Below are 22075 nucleotides of genomic sequence, written 5' to 3'. Positions count from 1 at the left end.
CAGAGCCTCCCCGTTAGAAAGTGAGCTCCTTGGGGGCAGGGACAGTGTTATTGTCTTAGTGCTGGCACCATTCTTGCATTTTGTCTGGTGCCTCTTACTGGACCATTCCTTCCTCATCCTACCCTCCATCCCCTAAGCCCTGATAGATCAACTTTTGCCTTATCATGTTGAGGACCCAGACAGAAAGGCTGTGCTGTGGGGTCTGAGTACCCCTACTATGCCCCCACTCCCCTAGCTCTCCTTTATGTGCAGTCCTCCTACATTACAACTTAGAAGGGAATTAAAAAATCAGAGAGATTGAGGAAAAATTGGGGGGGGGAAGCAATCCAAGAAAATTACAAAAAGAGAGCTCACCAATTGGAAAAAGAGATACAAAATCTTAAGGAATAACTCCTTGAAAGCTAGAATTGGGCAAGAGGAATTGAATGATGTTATGAGACACCAAGAAACAATAAAACTAGAAAAAGTAGAAGAGAATCTGAAACATCTCATTAGAAAAAACAACTGATCTGGAGAACAGATCAAGGAGAGACAACATGAGAATTGTTAGACTATTGAAAGTTATGATAAAAAAAGAATATGGACACAATATTTTAAGAAATTATGCACAGTAGATAGAGCTCTGGCCTTGGAGTCAGGAGGACCTGAGTTCAAATTTGACCTCAGACACTTGACACTAGCTGTGTGACCCTGGGCAAGTCACTTAACCTCGATTGCCTCACCCAAAAAAGGAAAAAAAAAAAGAAATTATTAAGAAAAATTGCCCTAAAGTTCTAGAACAAGAGGGTATAGTAGTAGCAAAAAATCTACCATTCACTATTTGAAAGAGATTCCAGAAGGAAAACTTAGAGGAATGTCATAGCCAAGTTTCAAAACTCCCAGGTTAAGGAGAAAATATTGCAAGCAACAAGGAAAAAAAAACCAAAATAGTATAAATATTGCAGAAATACAGTCAGGATTTCACAAGACCTAGCAGCTTCTACTCTAAAAGACTGTAAGTCTTGGGACATTATATTTTGAAGAGCAAAAGAGCTGGGGTTGTGTCCAAGAATAACTTATCCAGCAAGGTTGCGTATAATCCTAAATGAAAAAAAAATGGATATTTGACGAATTATAATGTAAGCTCTTTGAAGGCAGGAGTTGGCTTGCTTGCTGGCATTAGTAACCCCAGCCTTTAACATAGTGTTTGACACGAAATACGCACTTAATAAATGCTTTATCTATCTGTAACCAGGTAGTCAGCCCAGTGGCACCAAACTCTGCCCACTGGTGTAGACTGATGCCAGCATACAAAAACAATAAATGTTTGTTGATTGATTGAATGAATGGAATGTGTTGGATGAGAAGTCAAAAGGCTCTGGGTTCAAATCTTTGACCTGAAGCTAGGTGACCCAGTAGATAAAAGCGTTGGATTTGGTGTCATAAAGATCCAACACTTAGTAGCTGTGTGACCCTTGGCAAGTCACTTAGTCTATTAAGTGACTCCTTGGTCCACTCATCTGTAAAACAGGAATAACAATAGCACCTATCCCACAGGGTGGTTATGGGGATCAAATGAGATGACATAGTTAAAGTCAACACAAATCAAAAAGCATTTATTGAAGGCTTAATATATGTCAGGCACTGTTGTAAGGGCTTAAGATATGGATGCAGGCAAAAGCGAAGAGCCTCTGCCATCACAGAGCTTAATTCTAATGTGAGAAAACAACATAAAAGAGAAACAGAAAAGCAAAGGGGGAAGGGGGAAGGAGGTATGTGCCAGGTGGGCACAGTCAGGGCTGGCAGGAGAATAAGGGATGGCTGATCTGTGCCCTTCCTCAAAATGGAACTCACCAATGGGAGAAGGGGGCCACAGAAGAGAGAAGGCAACTGAAGCGTGATGGCAAAATCTGGAGGCAAAAGCTTTGATTAATATTAAAGAGTGAAGTTGATGATGATGACTGCCTACCTCTGTGACTTTGGGAAAGATTTTTTATCCTCTCTGGGGTGTGTGTGTGTGTGTGATTTTCCTCAATTTTAAAATGTTGCAGCTGGATTAAAAACCTCTAGGGTCTTTTCTAGGTACAACACTGAAACTAAGACCCCTTAATCCACACACTTCACTATCAGAAGTAGTTTGAGAAAGTGTAAAAAGGGCACTGGCCATAGAAGTCTGAAAGACCGGAGTTTTACACCTGCCTCTGGAACTTCCTGGTTATGAAGCCTTAATCAATAAATATTTATTAGGCATTTACCAAGGGCAGCTAGGAAGTCAGGAAGGCTCATCTTCCCAAGTTGAAATCCAGCCTCAGACACTTAATAGCTGGGCAAATCACTTCACTCAGTTTGCCTTAGTGCATCATCTACCAAATGAGTCGGAGAAGGAAATGTAAACCACTCCAGTATCTTTGCCAACAGAAACGCAAACAGGGTGAAGAAGTGTTGTACACACCTGAACAACAAGAAGCAGTTGCTATATGTGCTAGGCACTGTGGTAACAGCTGAGGATACAAAAAAGAAGCAAAACGGGCTCTGCCCTCAAGGAACTTACAATCTAATATGGAAGAAGACGTTCAAACAAAAATGCACAAGTTGTATACAGGTTAAATATGAGCTACTTAACAGAAGGAAGGAACTGGAATTTAGCAGGGTTAGGGAAGGTTTCCTGTAGAAGGCAGATTTTATCTGGGACTGACGAGGGAGGTCCGTAGGCAGAGTTGATGAGAAGGGAGAGAGTTTGTTCCAGGTTTGGGGGCCAGACAGAGAAGACACCTAGAGCTGACAGACTAGTGTCTTGTTCATGGAAGGGCCTGGGTAACTGGACTGAAAATGTAAGAAGACATGCATGTTTTGTTTCGGTTTTTTGTATTTTTTTTTTTTTGGTGTAATCAGGTTTTCCTTTTTGGTCAATTAATAAAAAATTAAAAAGTAATAAAATTAACTGACTACTATGTGCCAGGTACTGTGCTAAGTAGTAGGGATACAAAGAGGCAAAAGCCAGCCCCTGCCCTCAGGGAGCTTACAATCTAACAGGGGCACAAGCAAACAAATACACACAAAAAAGTTATATAATCTTGTATATATAAATAATCTTGTTCGTGGTGCCGAACTCTAAAATGACGTCCTGGCTAATCACCTGGGGCTGGTCTTTTCCAGCTTTGCCATTCAGTGACTATGTGACTGGGGTTGGGGTGCCTCCCTTGGGGAAGCCCCGAAGCGTTCCTCTGCCCCCTCCCTAGGCCCGGGATTCCTACCCAGACACTCGCACCGCACGCGGTCCTCTCCAGCTCCCACGTGCCGGAAACGGAGCGGAGAGGGGGCGGGCGCTTCCGGGGCGCCAGAGGTCGCAGCGGTGGCAAGATGGCGGCCCCCTTAGAGCTCAGGTGCTGGGGCGGCGGTTGGGGGCTTCCGTCGGTCCACAGCGAGTCCCTAGTGGTTCTGGTAAGGGGCACGTCCCTCGGGGAGGGCGGGGTGGAGGGTTGCGGGCGCGGAGCTGCTGACGCGCAGCTTGAGCTCCACCTGTCGCTCCCTCCACCCTCCTCCCCCGGGAGCCAGCCACCTCCTCCGCTGCGGGGGGCCAGGAGGGGAGGGGCGGAGTGACCGGCGGGAGGCGGGAGCGCCAGCCTGGGTTGGGGTCCTCCAGGAGCCTGGGCTCGAATCCCGGCTCCGCGTCTTCCTGCGTCTGTGACCTTGGTCCAGTCCCTGCCTGTCTCTGGACTTCAGGTTCCTCATCCCCTTGGTAAAGGGGGAGGGACTGGCCGGTGGGGGGAAGGGGGGACACGCCAGCCCCCTCCCCCACTTAGATGTAAGACTAGGGGAGGTGGACTCGATGACCCTAAGGGCCCTTCGACTAACTGTCAGAACTTGGGGGAGTGGTCATGGGCTTGCACCGCCCCCAGCCGTGCTGTCACAGTTGTGCCACAAGGGTCAACCCCGCACCCCAAGGTCCTGCGAGCATGGGGTCGTCTGGGGTAAGCGGCTGGAAGGAATAAATCTGCCCCCGTACCCCGCCCTGCCCCGCCCCCCACCTCTCCTGCTCCCCATCCCCCCGCCCCACCCCCCATTTGTCCTCCCCCCTCCCGCCCTGCCCCGCCCCCTCCTCTCCTGGCCCCCCCCTGCGCCCCACCCCCATGTGTCCTCCCCGCCCCTCGCCCTGCCCCTGCCCCTGCCCCTTCCCCAGCCGCCTGGGGTAGTGCAGCGGCTCCGGCTCACATCTGGCCAGGTGTGTCCCGCTGCTCAGAGATGATGGTTTTGAAACCAGTCAGTGTTTTGAGTTGATGTGTCCGTACCTGGACTGAAATGTTTTACCGCACGCTCTATTTTCAGGCTTATGCCAAGTTTTCTGGTGCGCCCCTGAAAGTCAGTGTTATAGATAACACCTGGAGAGGTTCGAGAGGTAATAGTGGAACATTTTAAACCTTTTCTTCCGCCTCGATCTTCCAAGTATTTCAGGTTAGAGTGGTGAGGTTGTCATTAATAAACTTGACAAAGGGAAGAGAGTCTTTATTTAAAAAAAAAAAAGTTATGCATGTTGCTTTTAGCTCAGTTGAAGTTGTGTTTGGGGGTAATAATGGAACATTTTAAACCTTTTCTTCCAACTTGATCCCTCAAATATTTTAGGTTAAAGTGGTGAGGTGTCATTAATGAACTTGACCGAGGGAGAATCCTTAAAAAAAGACTTATGTATGTTGCTTTTAATTCATTGGAAGTTGTGTTTGGGTTATTTCAATTCTTGGTGTAAGCCAAGTCAGGGTCCCAAAATTTCCCCTTTCAATTTTAAAAATATGTGTGCTCACTCATAGTTTGTCCCCACAAATGTGGAATTGATATAAATTTAAAGCACTGGTCAAGTTAAGTGAAATGTTTTGTTGTATGTAAACTGTTCTTCAATTACTTATAGTTCTGATTTATAGGAGATGTACCTATTTTGACATCAGAAGACAATACTGTATCTCAACCGGCAAAAATACTTAATTTTTTGAGAAAACAGGTGGGTGGTCATTTTATTAAAAAAGACGGTTAACCTGCTCATTTTCTCAGTTTGATTTTTTTGACTTTTCTTCCCCTGATGCTTTTTATGATTAAAATTTTTTTTAAAGAAAAATTATTTTCGTTGAGTACATCTGTCCTTTATTAGTAATCACCTAGTATATTTCTAAATAGCAAATTATCAGCTTTTAGGAACTATGCTCCATCATTGTTTGACTTTGAAACACACACACACACACACACACAATATATAAATGTTTTATATATAATGTAATATATGGAATATGTTTCATATATATGTAATATATCCAGTTTATAATTTTATACACTGAATTTGCCTAGCATTTTATTAAATTTCTGAAACTTATGTTAAAGAAAAGTTCTCACATTCACTGATTCTAGACTTGGAGTGAGGAATACCTGGGTTCATAGCCCATCTCAGACACTTACTGGGTGTGACCTTGAGCAAATCATTTAACTTCTGTACTTCAGTTCTCTCATCTATAAAATAAGGGCCATAGAATAGATGACCTCTAAGATTTCTTCTAGCTCTAAATCTATGATCCTTTGAGCTCCAAGTTGGAAGAGGTCATTTAGGTCAACACCCCGAGTCTGATGCAGGAATACCCTCGGTAAGTGGTTGTTCTTTTCTTGAACTACCCTAGGGCTGGAGTACTTACTACCTTCTAAAGCAAACCATTGCATTTAAAAAAACTTTTAGTTATCAAAAAATGTCTTTGAATATTGAGCTGAAATGTACCTCTTTGGAACTTCCACTTTCTACTTAATGTCCCGGTTCTCCCATAGACAATGAAGAATTGTCCAAGTCTTATTTTTCCTTTCTAAGTATTAAGGCAGCTTTCATGTCTCCCCATTTTGTCTTTTAACTGTAAAATTAAGGTATGATTGACTGATAATTACACTTAGGTACATAGTTATAGGAATAGACTTAATGTTTTTCCTTAAATGGGAGGAGCAGTGTGGTTAAAGAGCTGGCTTTTTGAGTCCAGGAAGACATGGATTCAATTCCTGCTTCTGACATGTACTGGCCGTGTGACCCAGGGCAAATCATTTAACCTCTCATTGCTCTTTAAGCAACTCACTAAGACTATAATTTAAAAAAAGGGGTCTCCATATATCAATGAACTCACAGTACAAGTCTGTCTATTCTACAACAATCCATTAATCATCAAAGTACTTGAGTGCCTACCATGTTTATGGTACTATAGTAAACATACAATCAAATTGTAGTACTTGGCAGTCCTCAAACTTGCCCTACATTTTCCGAACCACATATTTATTTTATTTCCTTAAGTAGCTAAGTTCCCAGTGTTTGAAGCATACTTCGTCCTCCCTCTAAAATTTTTACCAAAAATTAAAATGCTTTTGAGATGTAGACACTTTGTTTTGGTGGATATTAGTGAAATAAGTCTTATATTATGATAGGGATAGTCATATGTAAAATTAAAATTAGTAAGACAGATTGGGAGTCATTTCCTAATAGATATTTCTGTACCACAAGTATTGCATGCTGATTACCAGTGTCTGGCAGCTTCAGCAGAAAGGTCAAGGAATGGCTATGTGCCTCCTTGTTATGATCCCTTCATGTAAGAAAGAATCATATTTATAGAGGGAAATGTGAACACTTTTTTTTTTTTAGCATTTTCAGAAGTACTTACTTTGCTCTGAAGTTAATATATAGTAACTGCTATAAAATAACTGAAGTATAGTTTTGTTACTAGGCATAAAGTAAAATAGACCAAACCCAGAGAAGTAACTTGAATTAAGTGGAGATAGCTTTCTGATTTTGCTTTATTTTATTTTATTTTGCTTTTTTTTTTTTATCACAGGATAGATTTTTATAGATTGGTTAGTTGTATGCTAATTAGATGTAGTATTAAATACTTTATCTGGTTGATTGCTGTGAAAAATCCATGGGAATTGCTACTGTAGATTAATCACATAGAATTTTTATTTCTCTCCTGTGCTCTTTTAATAAATGTTTGTCTTATAAATCATTGTGAGGGAGAATAGGATTCCTAATATGCTTTGATTTATTGCTTTTGAGAAAGGCTTTGACTGTCTTTGGGTTGTTTTGTTTTTTAATAGAAATATAATGCTGATTATCAGCTCTCTGCAAAACAAGGTGCAGATACACTGGCTTACATTGCTCTCCTTGAAGAGAAGCTTCTTCCTGCTGTGGTAAGAGGAATCAGCCAATATTATAAACATAGTTATTGAAACATAGTTATTGTCTTATAAACCACGTCTTACACTTGGCTTAAAAAAATATTTATGTAGAGTCCACAATGTGATAGGCCCGAAGTGCATTCTGAACATAGAGCTGGCTGTCATTATCTTTTAGGAACTTAGATGCATTATTTAAATATTATTAAAACATAGTGACACACGATGTTCATTTTGTAGGTAACAAATTATACTGCTGGAAGGCTGGATAATACTACTCCCTGGCATGGAATTAAATGAACTATAAGAACTAATAAATCTTATAATTCGTCTAATATTCTGTTTGAGAGCCATTCTAATTAGGATTCGGCTCAGAGGTTTATGAAAAACTGTAACATTCTCTTTTTAAATAAGCGTTCTTTTTAATTTGCTTTTCTTTTGTGTAGCTCCATACATTCTGGGTTGAGAATGACAATTACTTTACTGTGACAAAGCCATGGTTTGCTTCACGGATCCCGTTTCCACTAAGCTTGATTCTGCCTGGAAGAATGTCTAAAAGAGCATTGAACAGGATCCTCATTACCAAGGGAGAGCCTCCTTTCTTCCACCTCAAAGAAGTAGAAGCCCAGGTACAGTTGAATGAGTTAAGGCACATATTATATCAGGAGAGGAGATGAGGAGATTAGCAAAGACCAACTTGTTACCTAAGGATGCCTTGCTAAAGCATTGATAGAATTTAGGATGCCTTTCCCATTCTTGAGATGATATTTCTCCCTATTAGATATATAGAGATGCCAAGGAGTGCCTAAATCTTCTATCAAACAGATTGGGAACATCTCAGTTTTTCTTTGGAAATATGTGAGTAATATGTCTTTTTAAAATACCAGTTTAATAATGCATGTACAAGTGTAAAATTGGAGATTGTTCACTGAACAAAACAAAGTTTTTTTGTAAAAATGTAATAGTTCTTCACTGTTTCTGTATTAGATTAAAGGTTTTTCAGTATAAATTTTTTTTCTCATTCTATGTGTCAGAGTCAAAGATTTATCTACTGTCTCTTAGAAGCTGGTGTTTATAGAACTGCTTCATTACCATACCATCTCTAGTCTTGGGCTGACCCTTGTGACCACAGATGTATATTTGCATAATATATGGGCTCTCTGATTTCTTAAATAACAGTAAGTTAGGTAATTGATTAAAGGATTGGTGGATACTTAATGAGTAAAAGCTTGTTTGACCTTCTATAATGAAATGGAAATTAAAGTACTTGTTCCACAGCACTACCTGATACCATTTAGAATTAAGAGACCTTTGGGTATAATTTAATTTTTAACAGCATTCCAAATGAATATTTTCCTATTTTGTGTAGTTTAAAGGTAGTTTCTTAATTTCCTATAGGCCTACTACCCTGGATGCCTATGTATTTGGTTTTCTTGCACCTCTTTACAAAGTATGCTTCCCTAAGGTCCAGTTACAAGAGCACCTGAAACAACTCTCCAATCTGTGTCGATTCTGTGATGACATCCTGAGTTGTTACTTTAGGCTTAGCTTTGCAGGTAAGTGATCTTTTGGCTTGGTCTATCTTTGTGTATAAACCAAGGGAATTTTTTTTTCCTATGGAGGTCTAATAGAAACTTTTGGAAAACTACTGTGATTGCTTCATTTTAATGGATATTTGTGGTTTTTTTTTAAAGACTTGTGTAAATGCTCATCATTTTTTAGATGTATTGTAAAAAAACATTTTTTAAACCCCACATTTTATTCTTGTATGTTGTTGATCCAAATATAATTGAAGAAATAGAGATCTTGGTTTTTTAAACTATTCTCGGATTCTGTAAATTTCTTGTTTTTAAAATATCAAACCTTATGAATAGATTCTCCTTTCTTATGCTAGACAACTAGAAAACCAATATATACAGAGTATGTTCTGATGAGAGGAGGGCAGCTTTTTTCCTTAAAGGATGTAGACAATTAATGCTTACCTGTCACTCACAGCATTTACTTGCTGCCTCCAGTCAGCAATGGATAGATTTAGGTGAAGGATACTTCATCGGTTATTACCTTACTCCTCAAATGATTGTGGCAAATTGAAAACAGTGATTACTTAGGGAAATTTGGTGGCTTGTGCTTGTAAAGGCCTGGTATATTTGATGAACGTGAGTAGAAAATATGTCTGACACCTTACTTATCCTTATAAAAGATGTAAGATATCCAGCAGAGTGAATGTATGTTATTGGTGGGGAAAAGAGTGATTTTGGAATAATTGAAGTAGCAAGTAATGCTACTACTGCTAATGAGGGAAGACCACACAAACACTTTGGTAAATGACCCAATCAGAACGAGTGGGGAAGCATCTGACAGTTTTAATTTCAGGGGAAAATGTTCACTCCTGCCTGTCTTTCACTAATGACTATGACTGCAGTATGAACCTTCAGCTGAAATGGCCTAAATTGCCACGAAGTTCATCTATAATCCTGTGATGCCACATTTGGAGTTTTCTGTTTGGAGCATGCATTAACTTTGCATTTAGCCACAAAATGCTTTTTCTCTTTGTTCTGGCGCTTTTACAGCAAGTGATCTAAATGGGCTTTGCAAATGGCTTTTCAAAATCCCTTGTCATTCTCTGATTTCTATCTTGGCTTTTTAGGCTTCTCTCCAGCGGGACAAGATACAATAGATGCAAATCTGCAGAAACTCACACAGCTTGTAAATAAGGAATCCAACTTGATTGAAAAGGTCATGTTTGCATTATCTCTGCTGTCTAATAATTTTCTTATTTCCACTTTTGCAGCTAATGTTGCAATTTAGGTGTGCATTAGCATAATATTTAGTAAATTACATTTACCATTATGGAGCCTTTGGGTAGTATTTTTGAAAAGGGAGTTTAAATAATCATTTATTCACAGCTAAATACAATTTAGTGTCTTGAAGTAGGTAATAAACTAATTACTCCGAGGAAAGATGACTGAATCATTGGTAATTCTGTTGAATAATCCAGTGAAGCAAATACAATAGTTGCTAGGTTTGGGTCGTGATCTCATTTCATGGTCAACTCTTTTCGTATTGGCGATGCTGGGTGTTTTTGCAAGGCACATAATAGTATACTTTTCCTTTGCTATTAGTGCTTCCCAAACTGAAGAGCCTAGAAGATTAACAAACAAAAGTAAACTAAACTCCTCATGCATTATCTGTCTCTCCCTTTTATTGAAGATTGACACATATTGTACAGAAAAGCACTTCCTGCTTATTTCTTCTCTTTAAGATATCTTCATCAAATAATATTCCTCCTCCCTGTACACAAAGCCGTTTTGTTCCCCTTATCCTAACTTTTCCCAGACTAAACCAAGGAAAGATATCACAAGTATTCTCCAATTTTCCAAAAGCACAGATATTTTGCACTGTTGGAGAAGGCTTGTACATTTGAGAGGGTGAAGATGCTGGTCATCATCAGGGTATGTTGAGGTAGAAGGATTTCACAGAACAAAATTTGAAAATGACACTTTCAGTATTGATGCCTTTTTGAGAGTAAAGGCTCTTCACCTTTGTTGTCCCGTGGACCCCTCTGGCTGTCTGGTGGAATAGATGGATGCTTCTTACAATGAGGTTTTTAAATGCACAAAATAAAATTCATAGGATTACAAAGGAAACCAATTGTATTGAAAGCTAGTTATCAACATTAAAAATAAAATCTTGGACCTCAGGTTAAGAACTCTTGTGTTAGAAGATCTTTTTTTTTTCTTAAAGTAATACATAATTCTTAATTCATGTATAATGCTTTGCATCTTAGGCCTCTCTTCATAACTTTTGCAGTTCAGTTAGCTCTTAGCATTGTATGATAAATTTTAAGAGTTGTCCCCATTTTTAGATGGAAGAAACTAAGTAATAAGAATATAAAGACCTGTTTCTGAAGTCACGTGGAAAGTAGAGTCATGTGTAAAATTTGGTCTGTTGCCTTACCCATCATATCCAGAAATCATGGGGAAATAATATTTTAAATGTTTGACAATTTATTAGAAAAGAGATAAAATACAAAAATCAGGTGATTTACTGACATTGATCCAGCACCCTCTGTGACTTAAGACATTAAGATATTAAAGATATTTCATGATCCCTTTAGATACTCAACTGTTATATTAGAGTTGTCCCTAACACTGCCACATGTGGCACTTAGGAGATAGAACTATGGTAAGTTGGTGTTATGGAAGAAAACAGGGAAGTCCTGAAGTGATCCCATCACATAACCCAGTAGTCTTACTAACCAGCACTTTGGGGGTTTCTACACTCAGGCATTCTGATGGGGCTCACTCTGACTCCCCCATGATCCAACATCTGACTTGACCCTTACCTTCTAGCATGCCTTTCTTCCCTTCTTAGAACAGACTTAGAACATTTACCAAGCATCTTTTGTAGTACCGTTACTCAGATTACTGGCAGAAAAAAAGTAAAAGGAGATTTATGAAACAGTTCTTGTAAGGAAAATTTACAAAATTCTGCATAAATGATCAAAATAGCTTACCAGTAAAACTCCCTTTAATTTCAAAAATTAGATACTTAACCTATTTTATTAAAAGGTCTTTATAACAAGGGTCACTGTACACGAATGTATGTCATACCTTTGTTTCTGTAAAACTGAGGTGAGGGTGGCTTTCTCCTTTTTAATTTGTGGCTGGGATGTGGAGTTAGTGGATATCTATAAAGCACCTTGAGACAGATAATAGATAAAAAGCACCTTGAACTCTGTTGGGAAATCAGCTTGGTAAGAGGGTAAAAAGATGCTGTTTACATTAATTCTCCTGTCTGGATGACACCTGCTTTAGGAGCTACTTTGAAACTGTGAGCCAAATGCCAAAGGCTAAATGGTATCACAAGTCCCCATGACAGGGAAATAAGATCCCTAGTAAATTAGGAAGTTGGATACCATTCCTAATCATTTCTATCTTAGTTTGGGGATCCAGGAATTCATTAGACTGTTATGGATCTGAGAATTCGCTAAACCATGTTTCATCAAGTCAGGGGTCTTGTTTTTCTAAATTGCCTATCTCCTTTAGTACTTATCTCAGTGCTCTGCATATAGAACGGGCTTACTATATGTTTGTTAAATTGAGTTGATGCTAATTGCTGTGGAAACAATGAACTTTTCTCCTCCTCTGTAGAGTAAACCATTTTAGCCTGGGAGTCCAGGGCCTTCCTTTATATTATAAATCTGTCTCTGTAGAGCATCTTTAGGACCCATCCAGTCTCTGAGAAACATCTTCATAGTCAGGATGAGCTGGGGCTGAAGTGACTCTTCCCTGATGTTGTTTACCTCCTCCTCTCTCTAGCAGGCTTCTGTGGGTCAGGTTTCATTGCTACCTGCTAATCCAGTTTGATAAAAAATACTTGGCTTGGTTCTGATTAAAGTTCTGTAGAATAGAATCAAAGGCATTACTCGTTATGTGATTGTCCCTCAGTTCAGTTAACATATCGGAGATGAGCCGTTTGGCCTTTTTCATCTATTTTGCCATTTTAACTGCAAATTAAAGGCTCTGTTAGAAGCCATGTGAACATATGGGCCATGAAACAATGCAAACCAGAAAGTTTGGGTGTGGAGACCACAGTCTGCACTAATGATGCTACAGACATGAGTCGGATGATCAGATGTATCTTTTGTACTCTCTGCAGATGGATGACAATCTTCGACAAAGCCCTCAACTTCCTCCTCGGAAACTGCCAACTCTCAAATTAACTAAAGCAGATGAAGAAAGCAATTCATTTCAGCCCCTTTCACCCTGACAGCCATCATTTTCTGTGCATGTGCTTCAGCTGCCTTCAAATCATTTGAATGCCACAGTAATCTTATAAACAAGTGTGGTCAGGCAAAAGGAAAGCTATTATAATAGGTACAAGTAAGACAATAAGACTGAAAGTAGACCCTCTCCATGCTGCTTGTTGCTCTATTAAGAAGCTTGTAGTCCAGCCTGATCATGCTCTTAAATGCAGTTAGGGTGAATTTTTAAAAAGAAAATATATTGTACTGTATGAAACCATCTTAACCTTGGCAAAATTTTGCCTTTGGTTCATACATTGTTGATCAAAAACTATAATTTCATTGTTCTGAATGTGCACTCTTAATTTATTCAAGTGTATTAATTTAATCTCCTTCAAACAATGTATGTAATACTATATAACTGTTTGGCTAAGGCTTTTTCCTCTGTTAAGAAACCTATGGTTTCTCTTGGTATTAGGAAAAGTGCAAAAACTTTCATTATTAATGGAAAATGCTGTCTTTAAATAGCAGTTAAAAAAAAATCTGTTTTTAATTAAGTTAATTAACCCAATCTTTTTGGTGTGGTTACTGTACACATCAAATATAAATGATGGTTTCACATTGTATTGGCCGATCCAGTGCCCTTCAGGATAATTTTATCACATGCTGATGTGTGTGCACATTGGAGGTTAGCAAGGGCCCTGATTAGTGTAATGCATCTATACTTTTGGCTTATCTCTAGACTCAGTGGGCGTCTAATTTAGATTCCAAGAGAATTGAGTCTGTTGGTATGGAGATGCCATATCATATCTAACTTTGCCCAGCTCAGGAGCTACCTAGGGCTAGGGTAACAAGGGTACTGCATGTCAAGTTCTGTAGCTACCCCAGGCTTTGCTCTATCTAAACCATTATACACAAGAAGTGTATAATGTACTCAAAACCTTTACAACAACCAACTCAGCTGTCTCTTAGACAGCAGTTGAAAAACCCAAAGGTATAGCTTAGAAAGCAGCTTTAAATTTTTAAGAATCTATTTTATCATTATTGGTTACTGAAGTGCTTAAGGGATTCAGCCGTAAGGGCCATTTTATTTCCAATTAGAAGCTTGCTTATTCTCAAGGCTAATGAGCTTCTTTTGTCTTAGAACTACATCTGGGGTTTTAAAAATATAGCAACATGTTTTTCGATCAGTGTCTTAAAGATTACTAACGGTGCTCAGTTCATCTTGTCAAGTTCTAATTCAGAGACCCATATGGCCAGAAACAGGTTTCATATCTAAGAGACTACTTTGTTCATTTCATGTTGATTTGAGCTCAGCAGTTTCTTGAATCCATCCTTCCTAAACTATTTAATTTGTTCTATCTTTAAGTCAATATTTATGTAAGAATCCATAAGTTCTTGTAAATATTGTATTGTCATCTTTAAAATTTCCTTTGTTTCTTCAGTTACTTTAGGAAAAGTATGTTAGCTAGTTTTCATGTTATTATTTAAATATTTGTTTCTGCTTCATTTATAAGTATAGGTTTAGATATAACAGCAGTCAAATCTACATGAATGTTTTGAAAATCATGAGCTTAGGAATTTAATGCTTGGGGAGCATATGTGTGACAAACAATGAGCAGAATTATGAATCACACTTTTGCTTATGCTTTTTTTAGAATGAACTATTTTAGCAAGATGTCCAGCTTTGCTTAAAGATATTAAATGTCTCTGAGTAAATGAAAATGTTTAAATTTCCACAAGTATGTAGGATAATATTAATAATGGCTTATATTTAGGTGGCTTTAGGGTTCACGAAATGCTTTCATTCATCTCTTTTGATAACATACTTTTTTATATTTCATAGGTGGGATCAGGCTCAGATATTACTTTTATGTGCTAATATCTTCAGTCAAAAGATATGACCTTTAACAAATTATTATACTTCACAGCAAACAAGTAAACATAAGTATGATTCATTTGCTAATTGTTCTTTCTAGCTTTGAATGTCTTTACCCATAACACATGTTGAACCGCTGTTCCTAAATCCTTTAGCTAAGAGTAGGACCTAATATTGACAAGTGAGGATTACTGTACTACAGTTGTATTTATATATATTTTTTCTCTTCAATAGATATCCTTTGGCTTTAAAGAACTTTTAGTTACTTCTTTTTGGTTATTTTTCTGTATAAGTAAATTTGATAATTCAAAGCTCAACCTAATAGCAAGTACTATAGGGACCACGCGTAGGAGGGAAAGGGACCAAAAATTTGCAGATTAATCAAGGATTGTAATCAGTCTAAGTCAATATATGTTTTAGACCAAGTTTGAGTTTTGGGAAAACTAGTCTTGGAACTGGAGGCCACTTTTGAAGGAAGTAGGTTAGGGAAAATAAGATTCATTTGCTGGGTTCATGTGGCTATGAGATGGCATAGGTTGGTTTAAAAAAAAAAAAGTAGAGGGAGGAAGACAGACAATACCCAGAAAACCAAGATCCAGTGCCTTCATGGGATATTTCAGATTAATGATAGGGCTGTAGAAAGCATAATGTTTTCATTATCTTAGAAAACTGCTCCCTACCCCCCAAAAAAGTTTCACATCAGCAAATCAGATTTCAATGTAAATGTGTAAATACAATTTGGTCACTTGGAGATTGAAAGTTGGTTAAATCTAAAGCCAAGTTTATGGCCTTTCAGTTTATAATTGTATTTCTGCCAAATATATGACAACTTACCAGAGGCATCTCAAGATATTGAAGAAAACAGCCGTTATGCAAAATCTATTGAATGCAATGGTTCAACAGCATTAAGGACTTTGCCCTAGGCAAATACCATCAACATCGGTTCAGTTTTTATGCTTGATTCTAACTTCTGAAAAGGAGGTGGCAGAACCAATGTGTAGTCAAGGACAGTCTGAAGAAGTAGATCATTTATATCAGCATTAGGAGATTATTGTCTAGAGGCTTCTGCTTGAAGGAAGAATCTGTATCCAGAATTCCAGAATAGAAAACTTTTATTATAATAACAGGAGATGGGAAAATCTAGCTTGGCAGAACCAAGGAGCTACAGTTTGAGTTAAACTAGGCCTTTGTCATTTTATCATGGAACTGTCTTCCAGATTAACTCTGTTGGTCCAAATTGGACCAGTAGACACAATTATCATAGACACTAACAGGTTCTCATTTAATGAGTTGTCAAACAAGATTCAGTTCTGAGGAACTGGTAGACGGAAGAAGGGAATAAAAGGTAAACATGTAGTTTAATTTATCTGTATTAATTTGGAATTTAGATCTTTAGATCATTAATTGTATTTACAGATATGAAGACCTGGGAAAAATTAAAATTTTTTTTCAAATTGCAAAATCTTGAATTGTGAAGTTTTTGGGGCATGTGTGATGAATAATATGTTTAAATGTTAATTTTTTCCTATAGGGCATTTTCCCCTTAAAAATTATTTCTATAGACCCATCCATGGTATCAGATAATCACAATTCCTATACCTTGAAGGCAAGCAGCACAGTGTAATTCTTATAAGCAAAAGAAAAATGTACCTGCTCTGAAGTAGGCACTGACATTTTAACCAGCTAATAAAGGGGGGAGGGGAGAAAATCTGCTTTGTTAGACCAGAAATGTAGAGACCCGAGTTCCAATCCTACCTATGCCATTTATTCTCTCTGTGACTGTGGGCAAGTCCCTTCTTCTCCTTGTGTCTCAGTTTTCTCAGTTGCAAAGGAAAGCCCTAACTAGCTCCCAAATGCTATGAATTATGATTTCTTATTGATGCAGGGCTTGATGGACAAGTTCCCATTCTTGGGAAAGCTTGAAGAATTGGAATTTTTTCCACCTATGGATAAACATACAATTTTCGCCACATATTTAAAAACATTTTTTATAGGCAGGAATGTGAAGGATGATAATACTGCTACAGCTTTTGGCTAGCTTGAAAACATCCTGTTTAGAATTTGATACTAAAAAAACACTTCTTTGGTCAAAGAAATAGGGAAAAGACTCATCTGTACCCAATTATTTATAGTAGCTTTTTGCTATGGCAAAGAGCTGGAAAATTACGGACTACCAATAAATTGGGCATGACTGAACAAGTGGTATAAATGTGATAGAATACTATTGGGCTGTAACAAATGATGAAAGGAACAATTTCTGAGAAACCTATGAAAACATGTATGAACTGAGAGTGAAGTAAGCAGAACCATGAGAATAATTTATACGATGCAAAAATACTGTAAAGACAACCTTGAAAGACTTGAGAACTCTGTTCAGTGCAGTGACCAACTGATGTAAGATCAGGCAGGCCTGGTGGTCTTGAGATCACCATGACAGTTTCCCCTTAAGGGAGGATGTAGCTTATAGACTATATTCTTGGAAAAATACTGACAATAACATTTTTTAAAGGTTGATACAACTGTGTTCCCCAAATAATATTTTTTCTACCCCCAGCTTGTATTTCTCCCTGATGACACCCCCCCAAATAATATTTTATCTACTGCCAGCTTGTTTTTTCTGCCTGATAACCCCCCCCAACAATATTTTGCCCTGATTCCTGATAAACAATTTGGCCAGCGCCAGGGAGGCCATCCAAAATCATAGAATAAGAACTTCACTCTCAGAAGAGCATTATGGAGCACACTTCCTCCATCAGGAGTGCACCTTCGTACTGGAACACCCCCTTTCTATTGGATGGACCCGTGTCTCTGCTCTCTAGCACAGTGCTGCACTTATGTAAGTTATACCCTATGTTAGTGTGTGTGCCTGAGTTGTATGACAGCTCCCCCTTTCCTCTTTTTCCTTCCTCTTTTTCCCCACTGCTTGCAGTAAAGCTTTGCATTGAACTGACTCTTGTTTTACATGTTATTCTCAGCATCTGCACTCATTACAAGGTTGTTTTCCCCTGCGTCTCTGGCTGGCCCACAGGCCTTTCCTTAGACATAAACTGAATACCCAAACAAGGACTTAACCTATTGACAGCTGCTGTGAACCCAGTTGTGGAAAGCAAGGGTCAATAGAGAAACCCAAAGTCCTCCCAGGTGGGACTCCCTTATGCCAGAGGACTGTCTCAAAACACCAAGCATATCACGATGACTCATGATGAAACATGCTAACTGCCTTTTGATGGAGAGCTTATGGACTCAGGATACAGATAGATATATCTTCCCACATATGCATGTGTATGTGTGTATACAAACACATACATATATGTATGTATACTTGTATGTATGTATTATGACGTGGCCATTGAAGGCATTTATTTTGGCTTGATATGTTTGTAGCTCATTTGATTTGGTTTATTTACAAAATGTGATATGTCAAATTTAAAAGTAGAGTTCAGGTAATTTTGCTAATTTATTTTACTTTTTAACATTTCTATTTGTTTACAAATGTAGCTATAAATTATTTAACTAAGGGATACTTAATTTTTATAAGTTTATGAGACTGGAAAAAATTGGAAAGGGAAATCGACATTATAGTAAAATAGTTGTTTTCTGATTTAATATCAGACTCCATAATATCAGATACTGAAAAGTTCCCGTCAGAGAAGGAAAAATAAAATTCAGCTTTTGGCTCATGGGATTTTGATGGGTGTCATTTCCTAAGCTCTCACTATCGGTAATCTCTACTCCTTTTAATACTTTATTTTTTATCACCATCATGGGCTTCTGCAAACTGAAGGCATGTAACTGGATTGGGACAGCTATCTTTTGTAAATTGATTTTTATTTTTAATTGGATGTGAATATTTCTAAGCACATATCTTTCTTTTGCATATTTCAGGAGATAGTTACATAAAAGCAGGCAAAAGTAAGGAGTCAGAAGATATATCATACAAAGGCCTTGGGACCATGGAATAGGAAGGAAGAATCCAGATTTGCACCATCTTAATGATCTTATAGGGTGTGTGCGTACCACTTTGTTTTTGTAAACCAAGAAGGGTGAACAAAGTATAGCAGCAGGGGATATTGAGTTGATGAAATAAAATAGGGGAAATTAGTTTTGCTTATACAGGCATATCTTATTTTATTGTATTTAACTTTATTGCACTTTGCAGATATTGTGGGGTTTTTTTTTTTGGTTGTTGCTTTGTTTTGTTTTTACAAAGGAAGGTTTGTGGCCACCCTGCAGGGTTGAGCAGGGTCACTAAAGCATCTTTAAAAAAAAATTGCAGAGAAGTGAGATGCATCTTCCAGCTAGTGATTTGCTTGGTGCCAAGGTCAGGAAGAAATGAGATTATCCAAGATTAATAAAATTGTCTTCATGATTGGATGGTTCATTATTATACTTAGTGCAGCCTACAGGGAAAGAGGCCTGCTGGCACCAAACAGGAATTTGGGGACAAGACCAGAAAATTTCACCTTTAGAAATTGAAACTAAAAATCGCCATAGCCAGGAGTAGAAGCCACTTGCCCCAAGACAGTGGTTTGTAAAGGAGTTATTGATAAAATTGTAGTGTCTCCCAAATGTGCTCAAGAGACCAGGCTATCTCCAGAAACTTCATCAAGGTTATTTTTGTTTGTTTTGGTATTTTACCAAGCTAAAAGGTAGAATGATTACTGGTTTTATGGGGGAAGACCTAGGTTCAAAGCCAGGCTTACTACCTGTGTGACTTTGGACCTATGCAGCCCTCTCCTTTGGCTTCAGTTTCATCTCTAACATAAAGAGAATGGCATTTTATGATTTTAGATCCTTTCCAATAACAAATCCTATGATTCGATGAAACACATATAAAATTAGAAATGATCTAATTAACTGTAATAAGCCCACTATGAAAAAAAAAAGTCACATGTGAAAAGATCCAGAGAGTTAGAATTGGTCACTGTTAATCCAGTGCCATCCAAGGTAGAAAGGGGGATCGGGTAGACAGAGGGTATTCTATTCATTAAAGTGGTATGTTCTCCACTGTCTAGGGTGGCTCTACCACAGCTCCTTTCCTCTGATTCTTTGCTGTCTAAGAAACCTCCTAATGGACTAGTTTCCCAGGTTTTGGGAAAGAGATGTTCTTGGTAATGACCATGAGTATTATTGTCACTGGAAAGCTCTACCCCTTCTCTCTCCCTCTCTACTCTCCTCCCCCACCATTGTAAATTAACATTATTTTTCAAGTTTAAATTAATACATTTAGAAAAGAAAAAAGAAGGATGACTAGAAAGAAGCACAGACAAGCAGGACAGCTTTGAAAGCTACAGGTTGAACCTAAAAAGAAAAACATAATAGTGATCTGTAGTTTCATGTCCAATTCTTTTTATTTTTTTTCAGTTCTATTCTGTATTTGGAAATGTCCATTTTTTGGGGGGTGGTGTTTGAATTCAGATAAAAATAATTTTTTAAAAGTTCTGTTAACCAAAAATCACAGTTCCATAAGACATGGGTAATAAGTTGATTTATTACAAGAGAAATGAACATGCATGTGGAACTCCTTATACCAAGTATGAAGTAGTTTGCATTTCAGGCAGAAATTTGAATATTAAAAGAGGGAAGTCTCGTGGGAGGAGTGGAGGGCAATCTCCTCCCAAATGGGAATGGCATGGAAAGAGGAAGGGAGCAGTAGGGGAAGTGAAAGGTGGAGAAAGAGAGGGGGAACAGGAGTAAGTAGGATGGCAAAAGTAGCATTCTTTTCCCTTGGGAACTGCTAGACTATCAAGATATGGTGGTGTGCTTATCTATAAGGGTCTCAGTGGTACAAACAGTTTATCAGTCTCGTGCAGACTTACTGGTGCTTGTCTTGTAGTTGGTTTGAACTCTCAAGGACACTGAGAGTACAGCTCGGGAACATATGGCAACTCAAGAAGACAGGTTAAGCTGGCTTCAGGACAACATCACCAGACATTGGGTTTCACATATCATTGATGTCTTGAAGTATGTAGGCATATCTGTCCTTGGATATCTCAACCCATGTTAATTCTAGGTCAAACTTTAAAAATAAATTTCAACAGTTGTAGGAACTGTGCTCAGTTACATTCACGATTCATAGTTGCTGCATTATGCAAAACAAAACGGATGGTTATTGTTCAAAATGTTTGCCTTTGATCAGAATGAAAATTTAGGTTATTCAAAATATATAATAAGTTCAGTTAAATATGAGTGGGATAGAACCAACTATAAGGGGTGGCAATTAGAAGGAGGCAAATTTAGGCTTGATATCAGGAAAAGCTAAAAATTAGAGTTATCCTGAAGTGGAATGGATATCTTGAGAGATGGAAGATTTCCTTTCCTTGAAAGTCTTCAAGCAGACACTGGATGACCACTGGTCAGATCTGTTATAATGAGAATTCCTTTATTGTATGGGTTGGACTGAATGGTTGTTAGGTCCCTTTCCAATTCTCAAATTCTGTGATTCTGTCAACATATATGCATATATATATATATATATATATATATATATATGTAATGACCTCGATATCAAACCAAGTATTTATGTATTTTAAGCTTCTTTTTTGAGTTTGTGAGAAAGAGTATGGCAGAGTAGATAACAAACTGGCCTTGAAGACCAGGGTTCAATTCCTACCTCTGACACAACACTGACTGAGTGACCCTGGACAAGCTGCTCTTCCTCTCATTACTCCAGGCACTAAGACTACAAGTTGTAAGGGTGGTGACTTGCCTTAGTGGAGGGCATTCCCTTACCTGGGAGTTCCCTATACCAATGAAATTACAGTGCTAGTTCTTATAGCTAGCCTTCTAAGTTTATAGTTAGAAAGCTTATATTGTTTAGTATGTTATACCATACTTTGGAGAAGGAAATGGCAAACCACTTTAGTATCTTTGCCAAGAAAACCCCAAATGGGGTCACCAAGAGTCAGACACAACTGAACAACAGCACTGCATTTATTGGACAGCTCATTTGTAAATAGCTACATGAAAATCAGTGGACTTTTTTATATTTTGATGTCAATTTTACCCCCGCAAGTCAGAAAAATGCATTAGGCTTATACATTTAAAAGAAAAGAGAGGGGGCAGAGCCGAGATGGTGGAATAAAAGCAGTGACTTGTTTGAGCTCTCCCCAAACTCTTCCAAATACCTGTAAAAAGTGACCCTAAACAAATTCTAGAGCAGCAGAACCCATAAAAAGACAGAGTGAAACAAATTTCCAGCCTATGACAGCCCAGATAGTTGATTGGAAAGGTGTATCATGCCAGGCAGGGAGAGGAGCGTAGTTCGGCGTGGGTGTGCAGTCAAAGACCAGGCC

At 38.3% G+C, this 22075-nt stretch overlaps 1 protein-coding gene across 2 annotated transcripts; it reads left to right on the top strand.

Moving 5' to 3' along the window:
- Positions 1-3324: 3324 nt before the first annotated feature.
- MTX3 (metaxin 3) lies at positions 3325-16237 on the top strand. Of its 2 annotated transcripts, XM_027863599.1 has the most exons (9): positions 3325-3420; positions 4306-4375; positions 4893-4969; positions 7078-7170; positions 7602-7784; positions 7937-8013; positions 8554-8711; positions 9803-9891; positions 12817-16237. In XM_027863599.1, exons 1-9 carry the CDS (start codon positions 3340-3342, stop codon positions 12925-12927), a joined length of 939 nt encoding a protein of 312 aa, XP_027719400.1. In that variant the 5' UTR covers positions 3325-3339; the 3' UTR covers positions 12928-16237. The 2 variants fall into 2 exon arrangements, with proteins under 2 accessions (XP_027719400.1, XP_027719401.1); XM_027863600.1 differs by lacking the exon at positions 9803-9891 and having other exon boundaries at positions 12817-12910.
- Positions 16238-22075: the final 5838 nt, after the last annotated feature.

The sequence above is a fragment of the Vombatus ursinus genome, unplaced genomic scaffold, assembly GCF_900497805.2.
Source record: "Vombatus ursinus unplaced genomic scaffold, bare-nosed wombat genome assembly UNPS02014772.1, whole genome shotgun sequence".
NCBI classification, from domain to species: domain Eukaryota; kingdom Metazoa; phylum Chordata; class Mammalia; order Diprotodontia; family Vombatidae; genus Vombatus; species Vombatus ursinus.
The sequence above is the reverse complement of the archived record's forward strand: the minus strand, read 5'-3'. Positions and strand labels throughout refer to the sequence as shown.

Excerpts from the sequence above, each read along its gene's own strand:
- MTX3 (XM_027863599.1), top strand. The coding sequence starts at position 3,340 with ATGGCGGCCCCCTTAGAGCTCAGGTGCTGGGGCGGCGGTTGGGGGCTT. Across the intron at positions 7,171-7,601 it reads AGAAGCTTCTTCCTGCTGTG|CTCCATACATTCTGGGTTGA; the intron begins GTAAGAGGAATC and ends TCTTTTGTGTAG. Across the intron at positions 9,892-12,816 it reads AATCCAACTTGATTGAAAAG|ATGGATGACAATCTTCGACA; the intron begins GTCATGTTTGCA and ends TACTCTCTGCAG.